The sequence below is a fragment of the Arachis hypogaea genome, chromosome 5, assembly GCF_003086295.3.
Source record: "Arachis hypogaea cultivar Tifrunner chromosome 5, arahy.Tifrunner.gnm2.J5K5, whole genome shotgun sequence".
NCBI classification, from domain to species: Eukaryota; Viridiplantae; Streptophyta; class Magnoliopsida; order Fabales; family Fabaceae; genus Arachis; species Arachis hypogaea.
The window spans coordinates 90,292,679-90,311,708 of NC_092040.1; the positions used below are offsets into that span (position 1 = coordinate 90,292,679).

The 19,030-nt window shown below is 32.4% G+C and overlaps 3 protein-coding genes across 3 annotated transcripts; all 3 read left to right on the forward strand.

Moving 5' to 3' along the window:
• The first annotated feature begins 1,380 nt into the window (after positions 1-1,380).
• On the forward strand, positions 1,381-2,794 carry LOC112801824 (uncharacterized). The gene is made up of 2 exons (XM_029298415.2): positions 1,381-1,455; positions 1,970-2,794. Exon 2 carries the CDS (start codon positions 1,983-1,985, stop codon positions 2,655-2,657), a length of 675 nt encoding a protein of 224 aa, XP_029154248.1. The 5' UTR covers positions 1,381-1,455; positions 1,970-1,982; the 3' UTR covers positions 2,658-2,794.
• Positions 2,795-5,685: 2,891 nt separating this feature from the next.
• LOC112803714 (disease resistance protein RPS4B) lies at positions 5,686-11,275 on the forward strand. Its single transcript, XM_025847191.3, has 6 exons — positions 5,686-6,389; positions 6,670-7,771; positions 7,884-8,156; positions 8,249-9,052; positions 9,141-9,927; positions 10,116-11,275. Exons 1-6 carry the CDS (start codon positions 5,902-5,904, stop codon positions 10,937-10,939), a joined length of 4,278 nt encoding a protein of 1,425 aa, XP_025702976.1. The 5' UTR covers positions 5,686-5,901; the 3' UTR covers positions 10,940-11,275.
• A 5,160-nt stretch (positions 11,276-16,435) lies between these two features.
• LOC140184717 (uncharacterized) lies at positions 16,436-19,030 on the forward strand. Its single transcript, XM_072237427.1, has 3 exons — positions 16,436-16,711; positions 16,872-16,949; positions 17,041-19,030. The coding sequence occupies exons 1-3, from the start codon at positions 16,610-16,612 to the stop codon at positions 18,787-18,789; spliced, it is 1,929 nt and encodes a 642-aa protein (XP_072093528.1). The 5' UTR covers positions 16,436-16,609; the 3' UTR covers positions 18,790-19,030.

The following is a 19,030-nucleotide window of genomic DNA, read 5'->3' on the forward strand; positions in this document are numbered from 1 at the left end:
TTGTTTTAATAAATAATAATGTATACTATATTTAAATTTATTTTAAGAATATATATTCAGAATAAGATCGGACACGCTGACACGTGATGGTATTTAGGTGTGTCCAAGTGTGTCCGGAGAAGAATTTTTTATTTTTTATTGAGACACGGTTTTGACACAGCAGACACGCGTGTCGGATGAGTGTCAGTGAGTGTCGTGTTATCCGACACGCAGACACGGCAACTCAGCAAAGTGTCTGTGCTTCGTAGAGTTTAGTCAATCTGTATACTTTTATATTTAAAAGGATTATTTTAATAATTTTAAGTTCAAAAATGAAAGTACATATGATCTAAAGTTCAAGAAATAAAGTACAATTAATTCTGAAAATTAATAATTTTTTACTTTTTTTTTAAAGTTAGAAATGAAATTCAAACCCGAAAATTTTTAGGTAAAGATGAGAAGACTATGTCATCTGAGTTATAATTAGTTGGCTTTGGAAATTAATAGTTATAAATAAAATAACTAATCAAAATTATTTACAACAATAATTAGTTTTAAAGGAATACATATTTGTGGTTGATATTTGATATTTAAAATATTTATAGTTGTAAAAATATTGACAATATATAGAATATTGATTTTTTGTTTGAAATTTTGATATTGCTTGTTAACACCATAAAAATACTGGAATTTTTTATATTTAATGTATTTCTTTTTTTTTTTGGGTCTTGGATATTCAATTTTAATGTTTTTTTTTTTGGACACTAATTTCAATGTATTTGACTAAACATATTCTAGTCCCCAAAAACACATATTCTATCTAACTGGGCACTTAGATATTGGGCTTTCTTGTTGGTCTTGAGTCAGAAGCCCCTTGATTCTCACCTCTTTGAACTATGAGGGCTTCGTGGGCCCAATGCTTCCACAGTTATACTTTTGAGTCATAACCTTTTTTTTTTGGTATTTATATTAGTTTATATAAGGCATTTTCAAAATTTTTGACAAATTTTAAAATTTTTTGTTTAGATATTTTGTCATTTTAATTTTTAAAATTATTTTTGTTAGCATCTAACCTCTTTATTGTATATTTGTACTCTTTGGATAGACTTAAAATCAGCTTTTAAAAACATTATAAGAAAAGTTTTGCCACTTGACGGATTTTAGAATACTTTCATTTCTTTATACTTTAAAAAGTAAAATTAATTATCAAATTAATTATCTGTGTAAAATATATATTAAAAGATACATTAAAAATATGTATATATATAAATAAATTGATTTAATAATTATTTTTTAATACACATAAATTTTTTTTTTTTTTTTTTAGGAAAACACTCACAAAATTGCTGTGCTTTACAGTACAGTATAAAACCGTTCACTTTTTTTCAGTACCATACCCTTAAGATTGTGCTCTGTCAATTGGCCAGAAATTTTCTCTAACAAACAAAGCTATAATTCTTCCTTGTTAGCACCTAAGTAAGCCATCTCAGTATCTCACCATCTATTTCGATTTTTCAAAAGGAGGTTGATCTTTTGATTTTCAGGTTTCTTCCTTTCACAAGATTTTTGCATCTTACTTGCTTGATAAAATTCCCTGTTATTGGAAGTTTCTTTGTTTTATACTATAGCTTCATATTCTAATTTTATAATGAGACATTTTGCTTATTTTTGTTTCTATCTCTGAACAAAATTGTATCATGATGCCGTTGTATTTTTGTCATGAGATAATTGCCAAACAATGTTGAAGGGTATATACGATCAACCATGCTTGTTACATGTACATAAAAAATTAGCTACTTGTATAGAATGTTGAAATACAAAATACATATTGAAAAACGAGTTAAATATTACATGTGTTTATACACAATTACACGGTGGCTGATTTTTCATATGCACATAGCATTTTTAACACAATTTACCCATAATTACTCATGCATGTAGTGAATGATAAAAGCATTTTCCTAATATGTGCATTCAATTTCTTAAAAAGGATTGCTCTGAATATGGTTGAGAGTGCCAAGAATGAAGAAAACAATGCTTCCATTGAAGCAGAAAACGCTCCTTTGTTACATCTACATGAATATCTCAGAACTAGGCCAAGTGAAAAAACCCTGAAAGCTTGGAAGATTCTAAGAGACCTTGTGAGGAGAAACTTCTCTATTGTGTATCACCCTGCACGTCATGGACTGATGAGAGATGCTTTAAAACACCTCCTCAATTTGCCACCGGAAGAAGGAGTATCTTTGAGAACAATGTCAATATTACAGCAACTTTCAAAAAGTTTTGCTCAGTGGAGTTTGGACTATGACAATGTCATTCTAAAAATCAAGTCACCGGACGAGAAAGCAAAAGAGGATCTCATTAGAGAGGTCAAGGAAATAGTGACGGATGAGAAGGCTCTGTGCACTAAGTTGGCCACTTTGGAGCAAAAGAAGAGAGAGCTTGAAGAGCAAATCAATGCAGTAAAAGATGAGAGGGACACCCTTGCTAAGAGAAAGCGAGTAGTGCTTAAGAGTGGAAAAGTGCTAAGTGAAAGGGATGGTTTGAAGAATCAAGTGCCAAGGTTGAAAGCTGAGAAAGAATTGACAAAGGTAACAGAAGCTAATATTGAAGCTGAATGGTCAAAGCTTGGAAAACAAGTCCTTGAAAGCACAAGTTTTGTTGAAGATTGGATCTAGCCATACAGCCAGGAACATGGAAATATTGCACCTTTGTGTTAGCCAATGAAGCAATACTTGTCTTCTTTTTAGGGGTAAGATAACCTTAGGAGTCATTTTAGAGACACCATTGCATTGAAACTTGAAAGCAAAGAATATTTCTCCATTTGATAATATATTTTTTTAAAGAAATATATAAGAATGAAAATATCAGTACTCATGGTCAATAAAGCCTGTGAGTTTCAGCTTTCAATATTATTAGTCCATATATTATGTATCATGTATGATGTAACTGAAAATAGAATATTACTTGTGATGTAAAAAGCTAAATGCGCGACTATTAGAGTTCCTTCATACAAGAAAACAAAAAATATAAATAAAATGACCTTGAATAAATCTGCTTTTATTAGCACTATAACCATCTAGCATCATGTCAGGCTTTGCTCTTAATAAACCTGACTTGTCATGTAGTTAATTGGTTTGAGTTTGGTTTGCATTTTGCTATAGACTTTCTTTAAAGTACTAAATTTAACTTGTTATTTAATCTGATATGGCTTGAAACTTGTTAAAGATCTGATAATTTTTTTTTACAAAAATAAAAATATTTATATGTAATATATCATATTTAATATTTATAAAAAAATTTAAACTTAAAAAATATGTAAAATATACAAAAGTATTTATATATTTAATTAGTAAACTTACGTCTGACTTATTAGCATATTAAGATTTTTATAAGAGCTCATTTGTGCCTATTTTATAATAGGTCAAGTCAAATCAGACTAAACACGGCCAAACTTCAAGCCCTTGACACACGTGACATTTTTCCACCCCTAACCACAAACTCCCTGAAACCTCTAACAAAATTTTAAAGTTTAAATTAATTGCTGTGCGTTACAGTGTAGCATAAAAACCCTTCACTTTCCTTCACTAAGATATTCTAAAGATTGTACTCGATGCACTGGCCAAAAATTTTCGGAACAAACAAAGCTATTGTTCTTCTTTGTTAGCAGGTAAGGTAAGCCATCTCACCCTCTACTTCTATTTTTTAAAAGGCAGTTAATCTTTTCAGGTTTCTTCCTTTCACAAGTTTTGCATGTTAATTGCTAGATAAAATACCCTGGAAGTTTCCTTGTTTTATACTCTAGCTTGATATTCTAATTTTATGCTTCTGAATTTTGATCCTCTTGAATCGCTAGAAATATCATCAGGTAACATGCCATTTTATTATCTCGATACATGCATTACTTGCTTATTTAATCATTTGGTTTTTCAATAACAATGAAGATGCTTATAATCCTACTATGACTAGTGACATACATGTAATTGTAATTGATGTTAAAACCACTAAGGCTATGTTTGGCCATGGGAAACACTATCATCTACGTTTTTCTAGCTTGAAACACTTTTCTCTTTTGTATTTGTGTCCTGTTTCAACATAAGTATTTGAGGACAATATCTAGAGTGACAAGATGAAAGAGTTTTGCTTATTTTGTAAGTTTTAATATAGTTTCTACTTGAAATTCATGATTCTCACAAATAGAAAGAGGTAGAGTTACTAACCTTGATGGATGGGTAAGTGTTAATATGGAGAATTCAATCATGTCTTTGCATTTTTGTCCTGAGATAATTACTCATGCTTATAGTCAACGATAAAGGCATTTTCCTAATATGTGCATTCAATTTCTTGAAAAGGATTGGACTGAATATGGTTGGGACTGCCAAGAAGGAAGATATGGAAGCATTTTATGCTTCCATTGAAGCAGAAACCACTCCTTTGTCACATCTGCGTGAACCTCCTAGAACTAGGCCAAGTAAAAAAACCCTGAAAGCATGGCAGCTTCTGCGAGACCTTGTGAGTAAAAAATTCTCTCTTTTGCATCACCCTGCAACTCATGGACTGATGAGAGACACTCTCAAACACCTGCTCAATTTGCGACGGGGTGAAAGAGTTTCTTCAAGAACAATGGCAATATTACAGCAACTTTCAAAAAGTTTTGATCACTGGAGTTTGGACTATGACAATGCCAACAATAAAATCAAGTCAGTGGACAAAAGCATTTCGAAAGCAGAGAAAGCAAACCAGGGTCTCGAAGCTAATGTAAGAAAATTCAAGGAAATAGTGACGGATGAGAAGGCTTTGTGCACTAAGTTGGCCACTTTGGAGCAAAAGAAGAGAGAGCTTGAAGATCAAATCAAAACAATGAAAGCTGAGATTGCAGAATTTACTAAGAGGAGGGACAAAGTTGCTAAGAGAAAGAGAGAAGTGTTTGAGAATGGAAAAGTGCTGAGAAGTAAATGCGATGGTTTGAGGAATAAGCTGCCAAGGTTGAAAGCTGGGACAGAATGGGCATTTGTAACAGAAACTAATATTGAAGCTGAATGGTCAAAGCTTGCAAAACGAGTCCTTCAAAGCACAAGTTTTGTTGAAGATTGGATCTAGCCATCTAGGAACAAGGAAATATTACAGCTTTATGTTAGTTAATGAAGCAACACTTGTCTGCTTTTTAGGGGTAAGTTAATCTTAGGAATCATTTAGAGTCAGTCAATTTACACCATCACTGCATTGAAGGCAAAGGAAAGGATCATAGTTTTGTATATTCCTCCATTTTGGGTTTAAACTTTAAATATATTTCTCCATTTGATAGCATATTGTTTTAAAGAAATATACAAGCAGTTCTCATAGTCCATATATTATGCATTATGTAGTAATTAATTTTTTATAGTGTCTTATGTATTAATTAATTAAATTCGCACCTGAAATGGATATATAGATGGTCACCTCTTTAAAGTTTTATTCCAAACACAATGGTGGAACGATGTGATGTAACTGAAAATAGAATATTACTTGTGATGTGAAAGCTAAATAATACATGAATATTTGAGTTTCTTCATACAAGAAAACAAATAAAATAAATGGAACATTGGAATAGCCGAAGAGCTGTTCCTTTTAGGCCACAAATTCAAACAATGGCTTAGTGAGTGGTCCTACTATTTGTTTATTCGTTGACTAAAGATATATAACGCGTTAGGCATGTGACCATGCTTTAAGTCTCTATCCACAACTTTGGTTCCTCAACAAAGTCAATAGTAACTTGAGAGCTTCAACATCTGATGATAATTATCATTGTTGAAGTCTGTTCAGTTAATCAATTCATAGCCTATTGTTGCTTGTTTCTACTGTTACTTTCCGGTTGTTGATAGATAATTTATCATTTCTTTTTTCTTTTGCAATAAGCATCACTTTTGGTTCTAACTTGTGGCCATGATGCTGTATGGAGGGACTTCATCCTATGGCCGTGGATGGTCCTATGATGTATTCTTGAGTTTCAGGGGTGAAGACACAAGGAGGAGTTTCACAGGCTCACTTTACCACAGTTTACACAAAAAGGGTATCAATGTTTTCATAGATGATGATAAGCTTAGGAGAGGGGAAGAGATTTCCCCAGCTCTTCTTAGAGCTATTGAAGAGTCAAGGATTTCCATCATTGTGTTCTCTCAAAACTATGCATCTTCCAAATGGTGTCTTGATGAGCTTGTTAAGATTCTTGAGTGCATGAAAACAAGGGGGCAATTGGTTTTTCCGGTTTTCTTCAATGTCGATGCTTCCATGGTGCGGTATCAGAAAGACAGTTTCGGCAGAGCAATGTCTGCCCATGAAGTCAGATACAAGGGTAATGAGGAGAAGTTGCAGAAATGGAAGCAGGCCTTGTTTGAAGCAGCTAATTTGTCTGGTTGGAGCTTTAAAAACGGGTATGTAAACTATGTTTCTTCCCCAGTTTTTCCTTTCTCTGAATGCATTTGCTTTTTGCCATATCATGAATCAATGAATTCTGGACCAAACTCACTAATGTTTTGATTTACCAATTTTATCCAAGTGACAATTATTAGTGGATGAACAAAATAACATGTTTTGAAGGAAGTAAATTTGTCTAAAATGGTACATGCTTAGCTTTCAATTTAATATCGTGGTGAACAAAATAAAACGTGAGACATTTACTATGTAGTTATAGGGGAACTTGTGACTTGGCAGGTATGAGTATGAGCTTATTGAAAAGATTGCTGAGGAGGTCTCAAAGAAAATCAATCAAACCCCTTTGCACATAGCTGAATACCCTGTTGGACTAGAAACTCGAATATCAGAGGTGAAAACTCTGCTGCAAATTGGACCTGGTGAAGATATTCGTGTGATTGGAATCTATGGACTTGGAGGTATAGGTAAAACAACGATTGCACGAGCTTTGTACAACTTTATTGCAGATCAGTTTGAAGCTGCAAGTTTCCTTGCGGACATAAGAGAAAGTTCAAATCAACGTCAAGGTTTAGTACAACTTCAAGAATCACTTCTGTTTGATATAGTTGGGGACAAGAACATTAAGTTGGGAAATATTTATAAAGGAATTCCTATTATAAAGAAAAGATTATGCTGCAAGAAAGTTCTTTTGATTCTTGATGATGTTGACAAATTGGAGCAGCTACAAGCATTAGCTGGAGGACGAGATTGGTTCGGTTTTGGCAGTGTAATAATTATAACAACAAGAGATAAGCATTTGCTAGCTGCTCATCAGGTTGATAAAACATATGAAGTAAAGAAACTAAATCATGGAGAAGCTTTTGAGCTGTTCATTTGGAATGCTTTCAAAAGAAAAGAACCTGAGGCAGGTTATATGGAGATTTCAAACCGTGTTGTGCTCCATGCCGAGGGGCTTCCGCTGGCACTGAAAGTAATGGGCTCAAATTTGATTGGAAAATCTGTGGATGAGTGGACATCTGCACTAGAAAAATATGAAAAGATTCCTAATAAAGAGGTTCAAAATGTACTTAGAGTAACCTATGATAATCTTGAGGAGAATGAGAAAGAAATTTTTCTGGATATAGCATGTTTCTTCAAAGGGGAGACAATGGAATATGTTGAAAAGACACTAAAAGCATGTGGTTTCCATCCGAAATTCGGTATTGGTGTACTTATTGATAGATCTTTAGTAAGTATTGATGAGTACAACAGATTGAGAATGCATGATCTGATTCAAGACATGGGTAGAGAGATTGTAAGAGAAGATTCGCCTTTGGAGCCCGGTAAGCGAAGTAGAATATGGTATCATGAAGATGTTATTGAAATACTTACTGAAAGCACGGTAAGGGCCATCTATGTGATGTTATTCATATTCTTTTGTTTGAAAGAATTTACTAACATAATTCTCAGATTCATTATTCTAAAACTAGCTTACTTGTGCTTTGATACAAAAGGGGACTTACAAAATTCAAGGCATGATGGTGGACCTTCCAGATCAATACATGGTACACTTGAAGAATGATTCCTTCAAAAAAATGAAAAATCTTAAAATTCTCATAGTTCGAAATGGACAATTTTTTGGAAGCCCTCAAGATCTTCCAAACAATTTAAGGCTGCTTGATTGGATGGAGTATCCTTCATCATCTTTCCCATCTAGTTTCCTTCCAAAGAAACTTGCTGTGCTCAACTTGTCGCGCAGCCGTTTCGCAATGCAAGAGCCATTCAAGGTGAGGTTTCTTCACTCGAGTTTTCCTATGTTTCTTTCTCTCTGAGCATAGAACTTGAAGTTGCATTCTAATTTATTTATTTCGCTTTGCAGCATTTGGACACACTGACATCTTTGGATTTGAGTTACTGCGAAGTTTTAACAAAACTACCTGACTTTTCCGGAGTCCCAAATTTAACAGAACTAAATCTTGATTACTGTACAAATTTGGCAGAGGTTCATGACTCTGTTGGATTCCTTGAGAAGCTTGTTGAGTTGAGGGCCTATGGATGCACCAAGCTTAAGGTTTTTCCATCTTCGATCAAGATGACATCACTGCAAAGTCTTATCCTTAATTGGTGCTCAAGTCTCCAAAGTTTCCCATCTATTTTGGGAAAAATGGACAATCTCATGTCCATTTCTATAGAAGGAACTGGTATTGAACAATTGCCTCCTTCCATTGGAAACCTTGTTGGGCTTCAAGAATTTAGCATGACATCTTGCTTGAGTCTCAAGGAACTGCCAGAAAGCTTTGATATGTTGCAAAATCTTAGGAACCTTGATATCGAAGGATGTCCCCAATTTCGAAGCTTCTTGATGAAATTGAGAGAATCAGGAAAGTCTAGTCCTACCTTTGATAATGTGAAGTCTCTTAATCTCGAGAACTGTGGCCTTAGAGATGAAGATCTTCCCACAATTTTCTATTGTTTCCCAAAACTATCTTTATTAGTCCTTTCAGGAAACTATTTTGTAACTCTTCCAAGTTGCATTCAAGAAATTCAAAGCTTGGAACTACTTCACTTGGACAGCTGCAACCTACTCCAAGAAATCCCTAGCATTCCTCCCAATATACAATACATTAATGCAAGAAATTGCACATCATTGAGTCCAAGGTCATCAAACTTATTATTGAGCCAGGTTTGCCACTTTATTAAATCTTTTACATTTTCTTTTCTGTTGTCACCCATTTACACTTTCTTTTGTGTTTTTTCCCCCTCTGTTGTAGGAAATCTTTGAGGCATGTGAGTTACAGGTTATGGTGCCTGGAAGAAGAGTTCCAGAATGGTTTGATTACTGTGCCAAAGGAGAATATCTGACGTTTTGGGCACACCAAAAATTTCCTGTGCTTATTTTTTGCTTTGTTATTGAAGTAGAGGGTGGTGCAACAGAGGATACTTTAAATTGTGAAGTCCAGTTCTCTATAAATGGTGAAGACATTTATGAAATGGAAATGCCACAATGCTTCTCAAAAATGGTCACAGATCATGTGTGGATATATGACTTACGAACGCATCCAACCATCCAGTGGCACAGTCTTGATTCATATCTAGTAGATGACTGGAATCAGCTTGAGATTTCATGTGAGAAAATAAGTGGATCATCAAATATGAGTGTGAGCTGGCGTGGAGTTCATATATGCAAACAAGAAGTTAACATGGAGAATATACTATTCACAGACCCTGAACTTGATTTAGATTCAAACACATACTCTGAGGAGATCGAGGCTGATTCGAATGCTACCAGTGAAGAAAGCACAAAATCAGTACAAGATTTCTCCAATAATTTGAATGATAACTGCTGTGATTTTGAAAACACGGAAAGTTGTGACACGATCAGTAGACAAGAAGAGGAATGGGGGGAAAGAAGTAAAGGAAAAGAAAATAGTGAAACTGCATCCCACAATGACATTGATCAGAGTGACAAGAAGATTTTAATGCATATGCAACCATTGGAAAGTGTTACTGAAGATCCAATTGCTCCTGTGTGTCTTGAGGTCATTGATACTGTCAAAGGTAAGCCTGAATTCATCACAAATATGCAATGTGTGAATAAGTAATGATATTTTCGTATGTCTTGGGAAGCTTGCCTTTTAGAGATATGAAAACTAGTTCAGATTTGCATTAGATTTATATACCAATAATCTACCATAACTCCTATCCATTGATTGTTTTACCAATTCCTTTTTAACTTTCTCATGCAGTAGTAGATTATGGATCAAATACAATAGTTGTTGATCATTCAGAAAAAGTTCAACCGAGATCCCAAGTCAAAAGTTTGGTAGAGATACCAACTGTAGATGATGTAGAAATGGAAGCATTTTATGCATCTCTAGAAGCTGAGACTTCTGTTCTTCATCTCTCCAACAACACCATTGATGTTTCCAAATTTGCCAACAGAGTGCCAAGTGAAGCGACACAAAATGCATTAAAGACACTACAAGACTTTCTCACTAGAGACTTTTCTCTTCTTTTGGGCCCGGATGAGTACAATGCCATGAAAGCTACCTTAGAGTACCTCACAAATTTACCTCCAGGAGATGGGATTTCATTGGAATTAAGATCATTGGTTATAGAAGTTTCAAGGCACTTCAACCATTGGAGTTTGGATTACACCAATGAGAGCAAGAAAATAGAGGCTGCCACAGCTAAGCTGTTGAAAGTTGATGAACTAGAAGAGGGTCTTGAAGCTAACAAGGCGCATTTTAGAGAAGTCGTGTGCTTAGAAAATGAGTTGAGAAATGAGTTGGAATATTTGGAGGAGAGAAAGAAGGAGCTTGAAGAACAAATACATGCCATTAAAGCTAGCATATCTGCTTCTGAATCAGCAAGGAAGATGGTTACTTATAGAAAGAGAGAAATCTTTGGGGAAGCAAAGATATTAAAAAACCAAAGGGATGAATTGAAGGAGCAAGTGTCATGGTTGAAAGATGAGAAGGAATTGGCAAGGAAAATTCAGACAAATATCAGAGCTGAATGGTCAAAGCTTGGAGAAAAATTTAACAGAAAGTTAAAGTCTGAACTCTGATTTCACATACAAGTTGGATGTTTTGATAGGACACTTCACACTATTATCTGTCTATAAACTAAATATAATAAATTATTTATTGACTAGATCAAATCAAAATCAGATTTCTAATTTTTTTTATAAATCTTTTATTAAATAGAATTAATTATAATTTTTTTTTTAGTTTAGCTTAATTTTAGAGATTTTTTTATTAGAAATTTTTTCTTTTATTTTAGATTAGTATTTTTTCTTTCTTTCCTATTTTCTAGTTATTTCTATCTATCTATTTGTAATATATAAAAGTAGATGGATAAATTTATCTACATTACTTTTAAGACATATTTCTTCTCCTACTAATGCTATATTAGCAACATTGCTTACTTAGCAAAATTTGAGAATCAACTACTCAATTTTTGCCAATCAACTATTATTTCTAAATCAACAAAAAAAAATATACAAAAAAAAAACTAAAAAACATTAAATTCATATTCCTATATTTATTATATCTTACCGTTATAAACAATACAATAAATTTATAACTCTAATAATTAATTTCTATAAATAACTCATTAAGTGTAATAAACATCCATATTAAAAATGTCATAATAATATTATTAATTATAATAAATTTTACGTTACAAATATTCAAATTCCATGTTATTTGAGTCTCTTATCACTATTCCTTCAAATAACATCAAATTTAGTACAAAAAATTTATTCCCGACCTACACAACATCTCAAGCTTACTCAATGGAACATCATTTTTTGGACAATATCACCAAACAAACAGACAATTGGTTTATCAAAGTTTGCGTAGTTCGTCTATATAAAATATTAACACCAAATGAAGATGAGCCTCTTTGCTTAAAAATGATTATATTAGATGAAAATGAGACAACTACATTTGTGGCACATGTAAAACACCACAATATCTAACAATAAGGTAACTCTATATACTTTTCATAATCTCATCTATTAAATTATTAATTACTAATCCAATACTTATTTTAGATCAAAGTGCTACAACAATTTTTGTATTATTTGATGGCAAAGAAAAAAAAATTATTCTGCACAACTGCTTCAAATCTAATGACACTCCAGAAAAGTAATGATATTGAAGCACCACCCTAATTAAAAAATTTGTGCAACCTCACACTTATATTTGAAGTCAAAGTAAATGATGTTAATCTTAAAGAAGGTTGTCAACAATACACTGTTACCAAAATATTTGTTCCAATAAAAAATACTGAACCTCAACACTCATTACAACAAATAAAACAGGTAATACTAAAAAAATCACTAATTTAAGACATCATTTTTATTTATAATTTAAATTATTCATTGATTATAGGAACCAACTTTGCCAACACTAATATCATCATACGGAGATCACATACCCATTAAGAGAAGACATATATGCAAAGATGGAATAAACAACATAATAGAAAGTGCATACAACTCAATAATTCATAAAGAACATGCTTCACAAAAACCTACGACAGAAAGAAGAAAGCAACAACTCTAACAACAACCAATAAAGAAAAAGGAGGACGAGCGCCATATAAGAAGACTAAGTCCATCAATTAAAACAAATGCAAAAATCAAATCGCCAAATAAAAATGTCACTTTGTATAACTCTAACATTCAAATCTTTTGTACTACAAATTATTTTAAATAAAATACCTTTCAAGTTTAACTTTAGTTTACACATATTTAATTTAATTCTACAAAATATAGCAATTTTTAATATTTAGTATATACTATCATTAATTTACTGCCTCACACGATGCGGGTCTCATTCTAGTTTCTGTAATTCCTACAAAGAGGATGATTTTCTGTACATTTGATAGAATAATATATTCAAATACTTTAACTTGGTATCAGAGCAGGATCTCTGTACTGTGCCTCTGATTTATAGCTATGGCTGACAGCTCAGTCATTAATCCTGAACAGAAGAAGAACATCACTCCTACTCCATCAGATTTAAAATCTGAGCAACGGATACTAGTTAGTGGTGACTCCCATTTAGTTCAGATCACCTCATTTCGACTCAATGGGTCAAACTACATTAGGTGGTCTCAATCAGTTCAGATGTATATGCGAGGAAGAGGAAAGATTGGATATCTCACTGGTGAGTGAAACCAGCCTAACGTCATTGACCCACAATATAATGTGTAGGATACCGAAATTTCCATGGTGATGGCATGGCTGGTGAACTTAACGGAGGAGGATATTAGTAGTAACTACATGTACTATACCATTGCCAAAGAATTGTGGGATAGTGTCAAGAAGATGTACTCTGATCTTGGGAATAAATTCCAGATTTAGAAACTTACTCTAAAAGCTAGAGAAATTCAACAAGGGAGTGACCATGTCACCAAATATTTCCATACATTGAAGCGGGTGTGATAGGATCTTGACCACTTCAATAACTATAAGTGGAATTCAGCCGCTGATGCCAAACACCACCAACAAACGGTGGAAGAAGAGAGGATATTTTAGTTTCTTGTAGGCCTCAACGTGGAGCTAGATGAAGTTCGTGGCAGAATTATTAGAAGAGCAATCCTACCCTCAATTGGAGAAATATTTGCTGAAGTTAAAAAAGAGAAAACTCGTAGAGTTGTGATGATGGGAAAAAGTAAGACTGAACAGGCTTCTTTAGAGTCTAATGCATTCTTAGTGGTACCTGTTGCACTTAAAAGTTCATCAAATCAGAAGCACACTTCCAATCTTTGGCGTGACCACTGCAATAAACCTCGTCACACCCGAAAAATCTGCTAAAAGATTCATGGAAAACCAACACATCTTAAAGACAGCAAATCTGGTCCCAAGATACATTCTACCACAATTGCTCATAAGGCTGAAAAATTATCATTGAGTAAGGAACATGTTGAGCAGTTCATAAGGCTGTTAAATTTGAGTTTTGTGTCTAGTACTTCTAGTGGTTCTTTAACTCAAACAGGTAATTTTAGAATTCGTATGCCTCTTAACTACACCTCAAATTTGAATGCACCATGGATTGTCAATTCAAGTGCATCTGACCATATGACCAGCCTCTCTCCTTTATTTAAAACTTATTCTCCTTGCTTTGAAAATGAGAAAATTAGAGTTGCTGATGGTAGTTTTTCATCTGTTGCTAGAAAAGGTAGAATTAATTTGTCCAAAAATATTAACTTAAGAAATGTCCTACATGTACCAAAATTTTCTTGTAATCTTCTCTCTATTAGTAAAATCTGCAAGGATTCCAATTGTGCTGTGACATTTTTTGACACTCATAGTATTTTTCAAGATCGGATCTCGGGAAGATGATTGGCAGTGATAAGATGATGGATGGACTTTATCATTTTGAGGATATTTTGGAGGATAAAATAGCTCAAGGATTTAGTGGTATAAGTTCTATATTTATAAAAGATCAAATAATGCTCTGACATAAAAGATTAGGACACCCTAGTTTTTCATATCTCAAATATTTGTTTCCAAGTTTATTTAAGAATATTGGTTCTTCCTTACTTAAATGTGAAAGTTGTATTCGTTCAAGAGTCGTAGAGTTCCTTATTACTCTCAGTCTTATCATGCATCTAAACCTTTTCACTTAATTCATAGTGATGTATGGGGTCCATCAAAAATAACAACTCAATTAAAAAAAATTATTTATAATTTTTATTGATGACCATACACGACTATGTTAGATTTATATATTTTTTTATATTTAAAAATTTAAATATTTATAAATTTGAATAATTATGTTAATATAGCAGTAGGATTTTAAGCAAATATAGTACAACTTTAAAATAAGCTAAATTCTAAATTATTTAGCTTAACTTTTTTCAACGAAAATTATTTGGTTAAATTTTTAAAATATATTAGTAAGTATTATATTATTTACAAGTATTTTTACATATTTCATATAAATTCATAGTGTTACTTGTTTCATCCTCATTTTCTATCCAGATATTTACTTAAAACTGATTTCAAATATTTATGAACTTACTTAGATTTTATAGCATTTTTATTATAGTGAAATTATATATATGTTTACAAATAAAAAAGAGATTAAAAAAAAAATTTACCAATAAACTATAACTTAAATATCATAATTTTCTCATATTCACTTTTAGAGATTACGGGTTCAAATCTCACTCTTAATTTTAAGAAATTTTTTTCTTTTTTAATTAACATTCAAATTTTATTGCGATTATTAAAATTTCAATATGACATATTGCTTCAATTGGGTTGATACTTGATACTATTTCTTTTTTGTTTGGAAAAGTACTTCATGAACTATTTAGAATTGGAGAAAATTAAATTAGGTTAGAAGTGTCAGTAGAATTTTAAGCAAATATAGCACAACGTTAAAATAAGCTAAATTCTAAATTATTTAGCTTAACTTTTTTCAACGAAAATTATTTGGTTAAATTTTTAAAATACATTAGTAAGTATTATATTATTTACAAATACTTGTTTCATTTTCATTTTCTATTTAAATATTTACTTAAAACTGATTTCAAATATCTATGAACTTACTTAGATTTTATAGCATTTTTATTATAATGAAATTATATATATGTTTACAAATAAAAAGGAAATTAAAAAAATATTTACCAACAAATTATAACTCAAATGTCATAGTCTTTTCATATTTACTTTTAGAGATTGCAGATTTGCGTCTCACTCCTAATTTTAAAAAAATTTTTTAATGAACTATTTAGAATTGGAGAAAATTAAATTAGGATAGAAGTGAAATTATATATATGTTTACAAATAAAAAAGAAATTAAAAAAAATATTTACCAACAAATTATAACTCAAATGTCATAGTCTTTTCATAAGTGTCTGTAAGATTTTACCACACGCCCTCTTTTGAAGACCAGAACTTGAATTTGGCGCCTTAGACCACTAGGCCATCCTGACACATGTTTCTAAATAATAATAATAATAATAATAATAATAATAATAATAATAATAATATTATTATTATTATTATTATTATTATTATTATTATTATTATTATTATTATTATTATTGTTGTTGTTGTTGTTTGATTAAAAATCAAAGTACACAAGTAATGTTAGAGATGTTAATTAACATGAAATATTATAGTTTAGATGAATAAGCTTTGTCGAATTTCAATTTATATCTATAAAATATTATGTGCTTAGTTTTGAAGTTAGTCGAATTAAATCCTTTTTTATTATGATAATGTAAAAATAATTATTATTATAATAGTATAACACTACTTTTTATTATTATTATTATTGTTATTATTATTATTATGGGATATTGTTTTTCACTATCATAATTATCCTAAAAGATAAATAATACAATATAATTAATAGAGAATGTAAAATATTATTTATTTTTTATATAAAATATGTTTATCAATTAGTTATTTAGTTAGATATAAGATGTACTAAAAAAATAAAAAAAAATTATTCGTATGTTTTTTTTTTCTCAAACAAGCAAAGACAAAAATCAAAATATCAAATATGATTACCATCTCACATTTATAGAGAGAAGGGGATATAACTGTAATTGGTCTGTTAGAGGTTACTTCTTACTCATAACTCCTCTCATGATAACTTACTCTCAACATACCTTGTTATGCTTCTTCCTCAATTCTTATTCAATCTTCCCTCTTTCAAGTTTGGTGCTTTGATAGTTATGTGATTGTAGGAAGAATACAGAGTGATAGATGGAATTTGAGGAAGCTCATAAAAATCTTCGTGCCATAAGACTTTTGTATAGTCTTCTTCATAATAATACTATACAATTACAACATCAATTTTCAGATGATGTAAGTGCTTTTTTTTCCTCTAGTCTTTTGTATGTCATAGTTATACGGTAGCATTGCTTTTTTTTTTTTTTTTAAATTGTGGTTTCTTATTCATCACTTTCAATTGTCATAAAAGTTGATATTCTTCTGTACTAATTTCATTGTTATTTTATTTTTGCAGTTGATTGAGAGAGCTCGTGGTTTGTTAAAGAGTTTGCTAGATGTTGCTGTTGTAGGTGTTTTTCAGACACATTTAAAGGTGAAGTTAAGATAGACTGCATCACAAACTGCACCATGACAGGATGATTTTGTTAGTTTAATTTTGTTTTCTTCATGCTTATTTTTTTCAGATAATAACAACACAACCAAATGTCTCAGAAACATCACTCGATCAAGGAAAAGATGTGACACCACATAAGGAGGAAGACTTACAGAAGAAGTTGATATCTGAGATAGAAGAAAAAGGTAGCATCTCTAATAATGGAGGAGAAAATAATCCAACACAAATTAGCTTATGTGAGAAAATTGATTTGGTTAGTGTAACAACAACTATGCCTATTGAGTATAGCAAAGAGAGTACTGGTGAAGACCATCATAATAATGGTGATAAGTCCAATGAAGACAAGAATATACCACTGCTGAGTACAATTGATGAGCTTCAATACAATTCTAGTGATACCGGACATATTGAATCCTCAAATCAGAAGGACTTTTGTGATGATTTGCTTAGTGTAATGAAAAGAATTGAATCTCGTATGTTTGCTTTGCAACTTTGCTCAAATCTTGTAAGTTCCACAAAGAACAATGCAGATAAGCAAAATTTGGTCCAGGTAACAAATCTAGATAGGCCTCATGTTGATGCTGTATCTCCAAAGAGCAATGGCACACCAAAGCAAATTAGAGAAGAGGAATCAAGAAGTCAGGGTAAGATTCAACCTCCAACACAAAAATTGCCCATGACAAATAGAGTTACCTCATTGAATCAAAATGATGTTACTAAGAAGCCATCAACTGGCCACAGAAATGGGGAAAATATAGCAAGAAACAATCCAATGGCTCGGTCAGAAGCTGATCAAAATCATGAGAAAAAGAGTCTTGATCATTCTTATAGACATCTGCCAGTGAAATCCACAGCTTCCAGCATTACAAGGAAACAACCACAACCACATCAGATGGTGATAAGACCAACACTACTGGATCAAAGGTACAGTGGAATTAAGGTATTCTCCCATAAAAATAGAGAAGGGTCTGCATTACACAGAAAAGGATCCTATAAGGAAAGGGATGAACCACAAGACAAGGATGATGATGAAGTTGAAGAGTCTAGTTCAAATAACTATCAATCTTCTTCTAGCTGGACCTCACAAGAAGTAAGTGCCAATGGTAGTGGTGGTAACAGTTCTGAGGACCACTCCTTGCAAGGTGAGATAGAAGTTTCCACATCAGGAACTATGGTTGATGCATCATATGAATATAGTTCAGAGGAGTGTGATAATAATTCTTATACATCTAATGATAATTATAATTATAACTCTTTGAATAGCTCTGATAGCCTCAAGTCTGATAGATACTACAACAAAATAAAACCTGAGAAAAAAGTTGGAGGACTAAGGAGGCTGAAGAACAAGTTGGGACTAATCTTTCACCACCACCACCATCATCATCACTATCACCATGATAATGATGATAATTATGATGATGATGGAAGCATTGACTCAAAGAGGAGGCAAAGACACTCTATGTGGAGTAACTTGCAGAATGTCTTCCACCATAAGAACAAGCATCATGGGATGATAACGAATGGAAGCGATGAGAAGCCAAGGAGAGGAAGTGCTGTTGCAAGAGTGACTCACAAGGACCAGGTTGGACAGTTTCACAGGCTTGTGGAAGGGCTCATGGGACACATGCGGCATGCAAAGAAGCCGAAGAAACCTCACAAGGTTGCTGTGAAAGGTTCAAGGAATGCCCCACATGGACATAGAAAGAAGAATCCAAATTGGTGGAAAATGCTACAACAACACCGGGGAGTGAAGGTGAAGAATAGAGGTAGAGTTAGAAAAGAGTTCATAGGCCAAAAATCACCAAAGAAGCTTACTTAGTGTGAGTTTGTATGCACATTTGGATTTTATTTTAGTGTATATAGAATTTGAATATGGTGATACAAAATTTTGTTTTAGTGTATGTGTATGCACTCATGGGATGGTTGTTGAAAGCGGTTTCTGTCCCTTTTACTGGTTTCTTGAATTGAAGTTGGTCTTGTTATAATGTATGTGCAATGTAGTTCTGTATTTTGGCTACTAATGTTTTGGTAATTGAAGATTTGTAGTGGTTGGTTCTTGC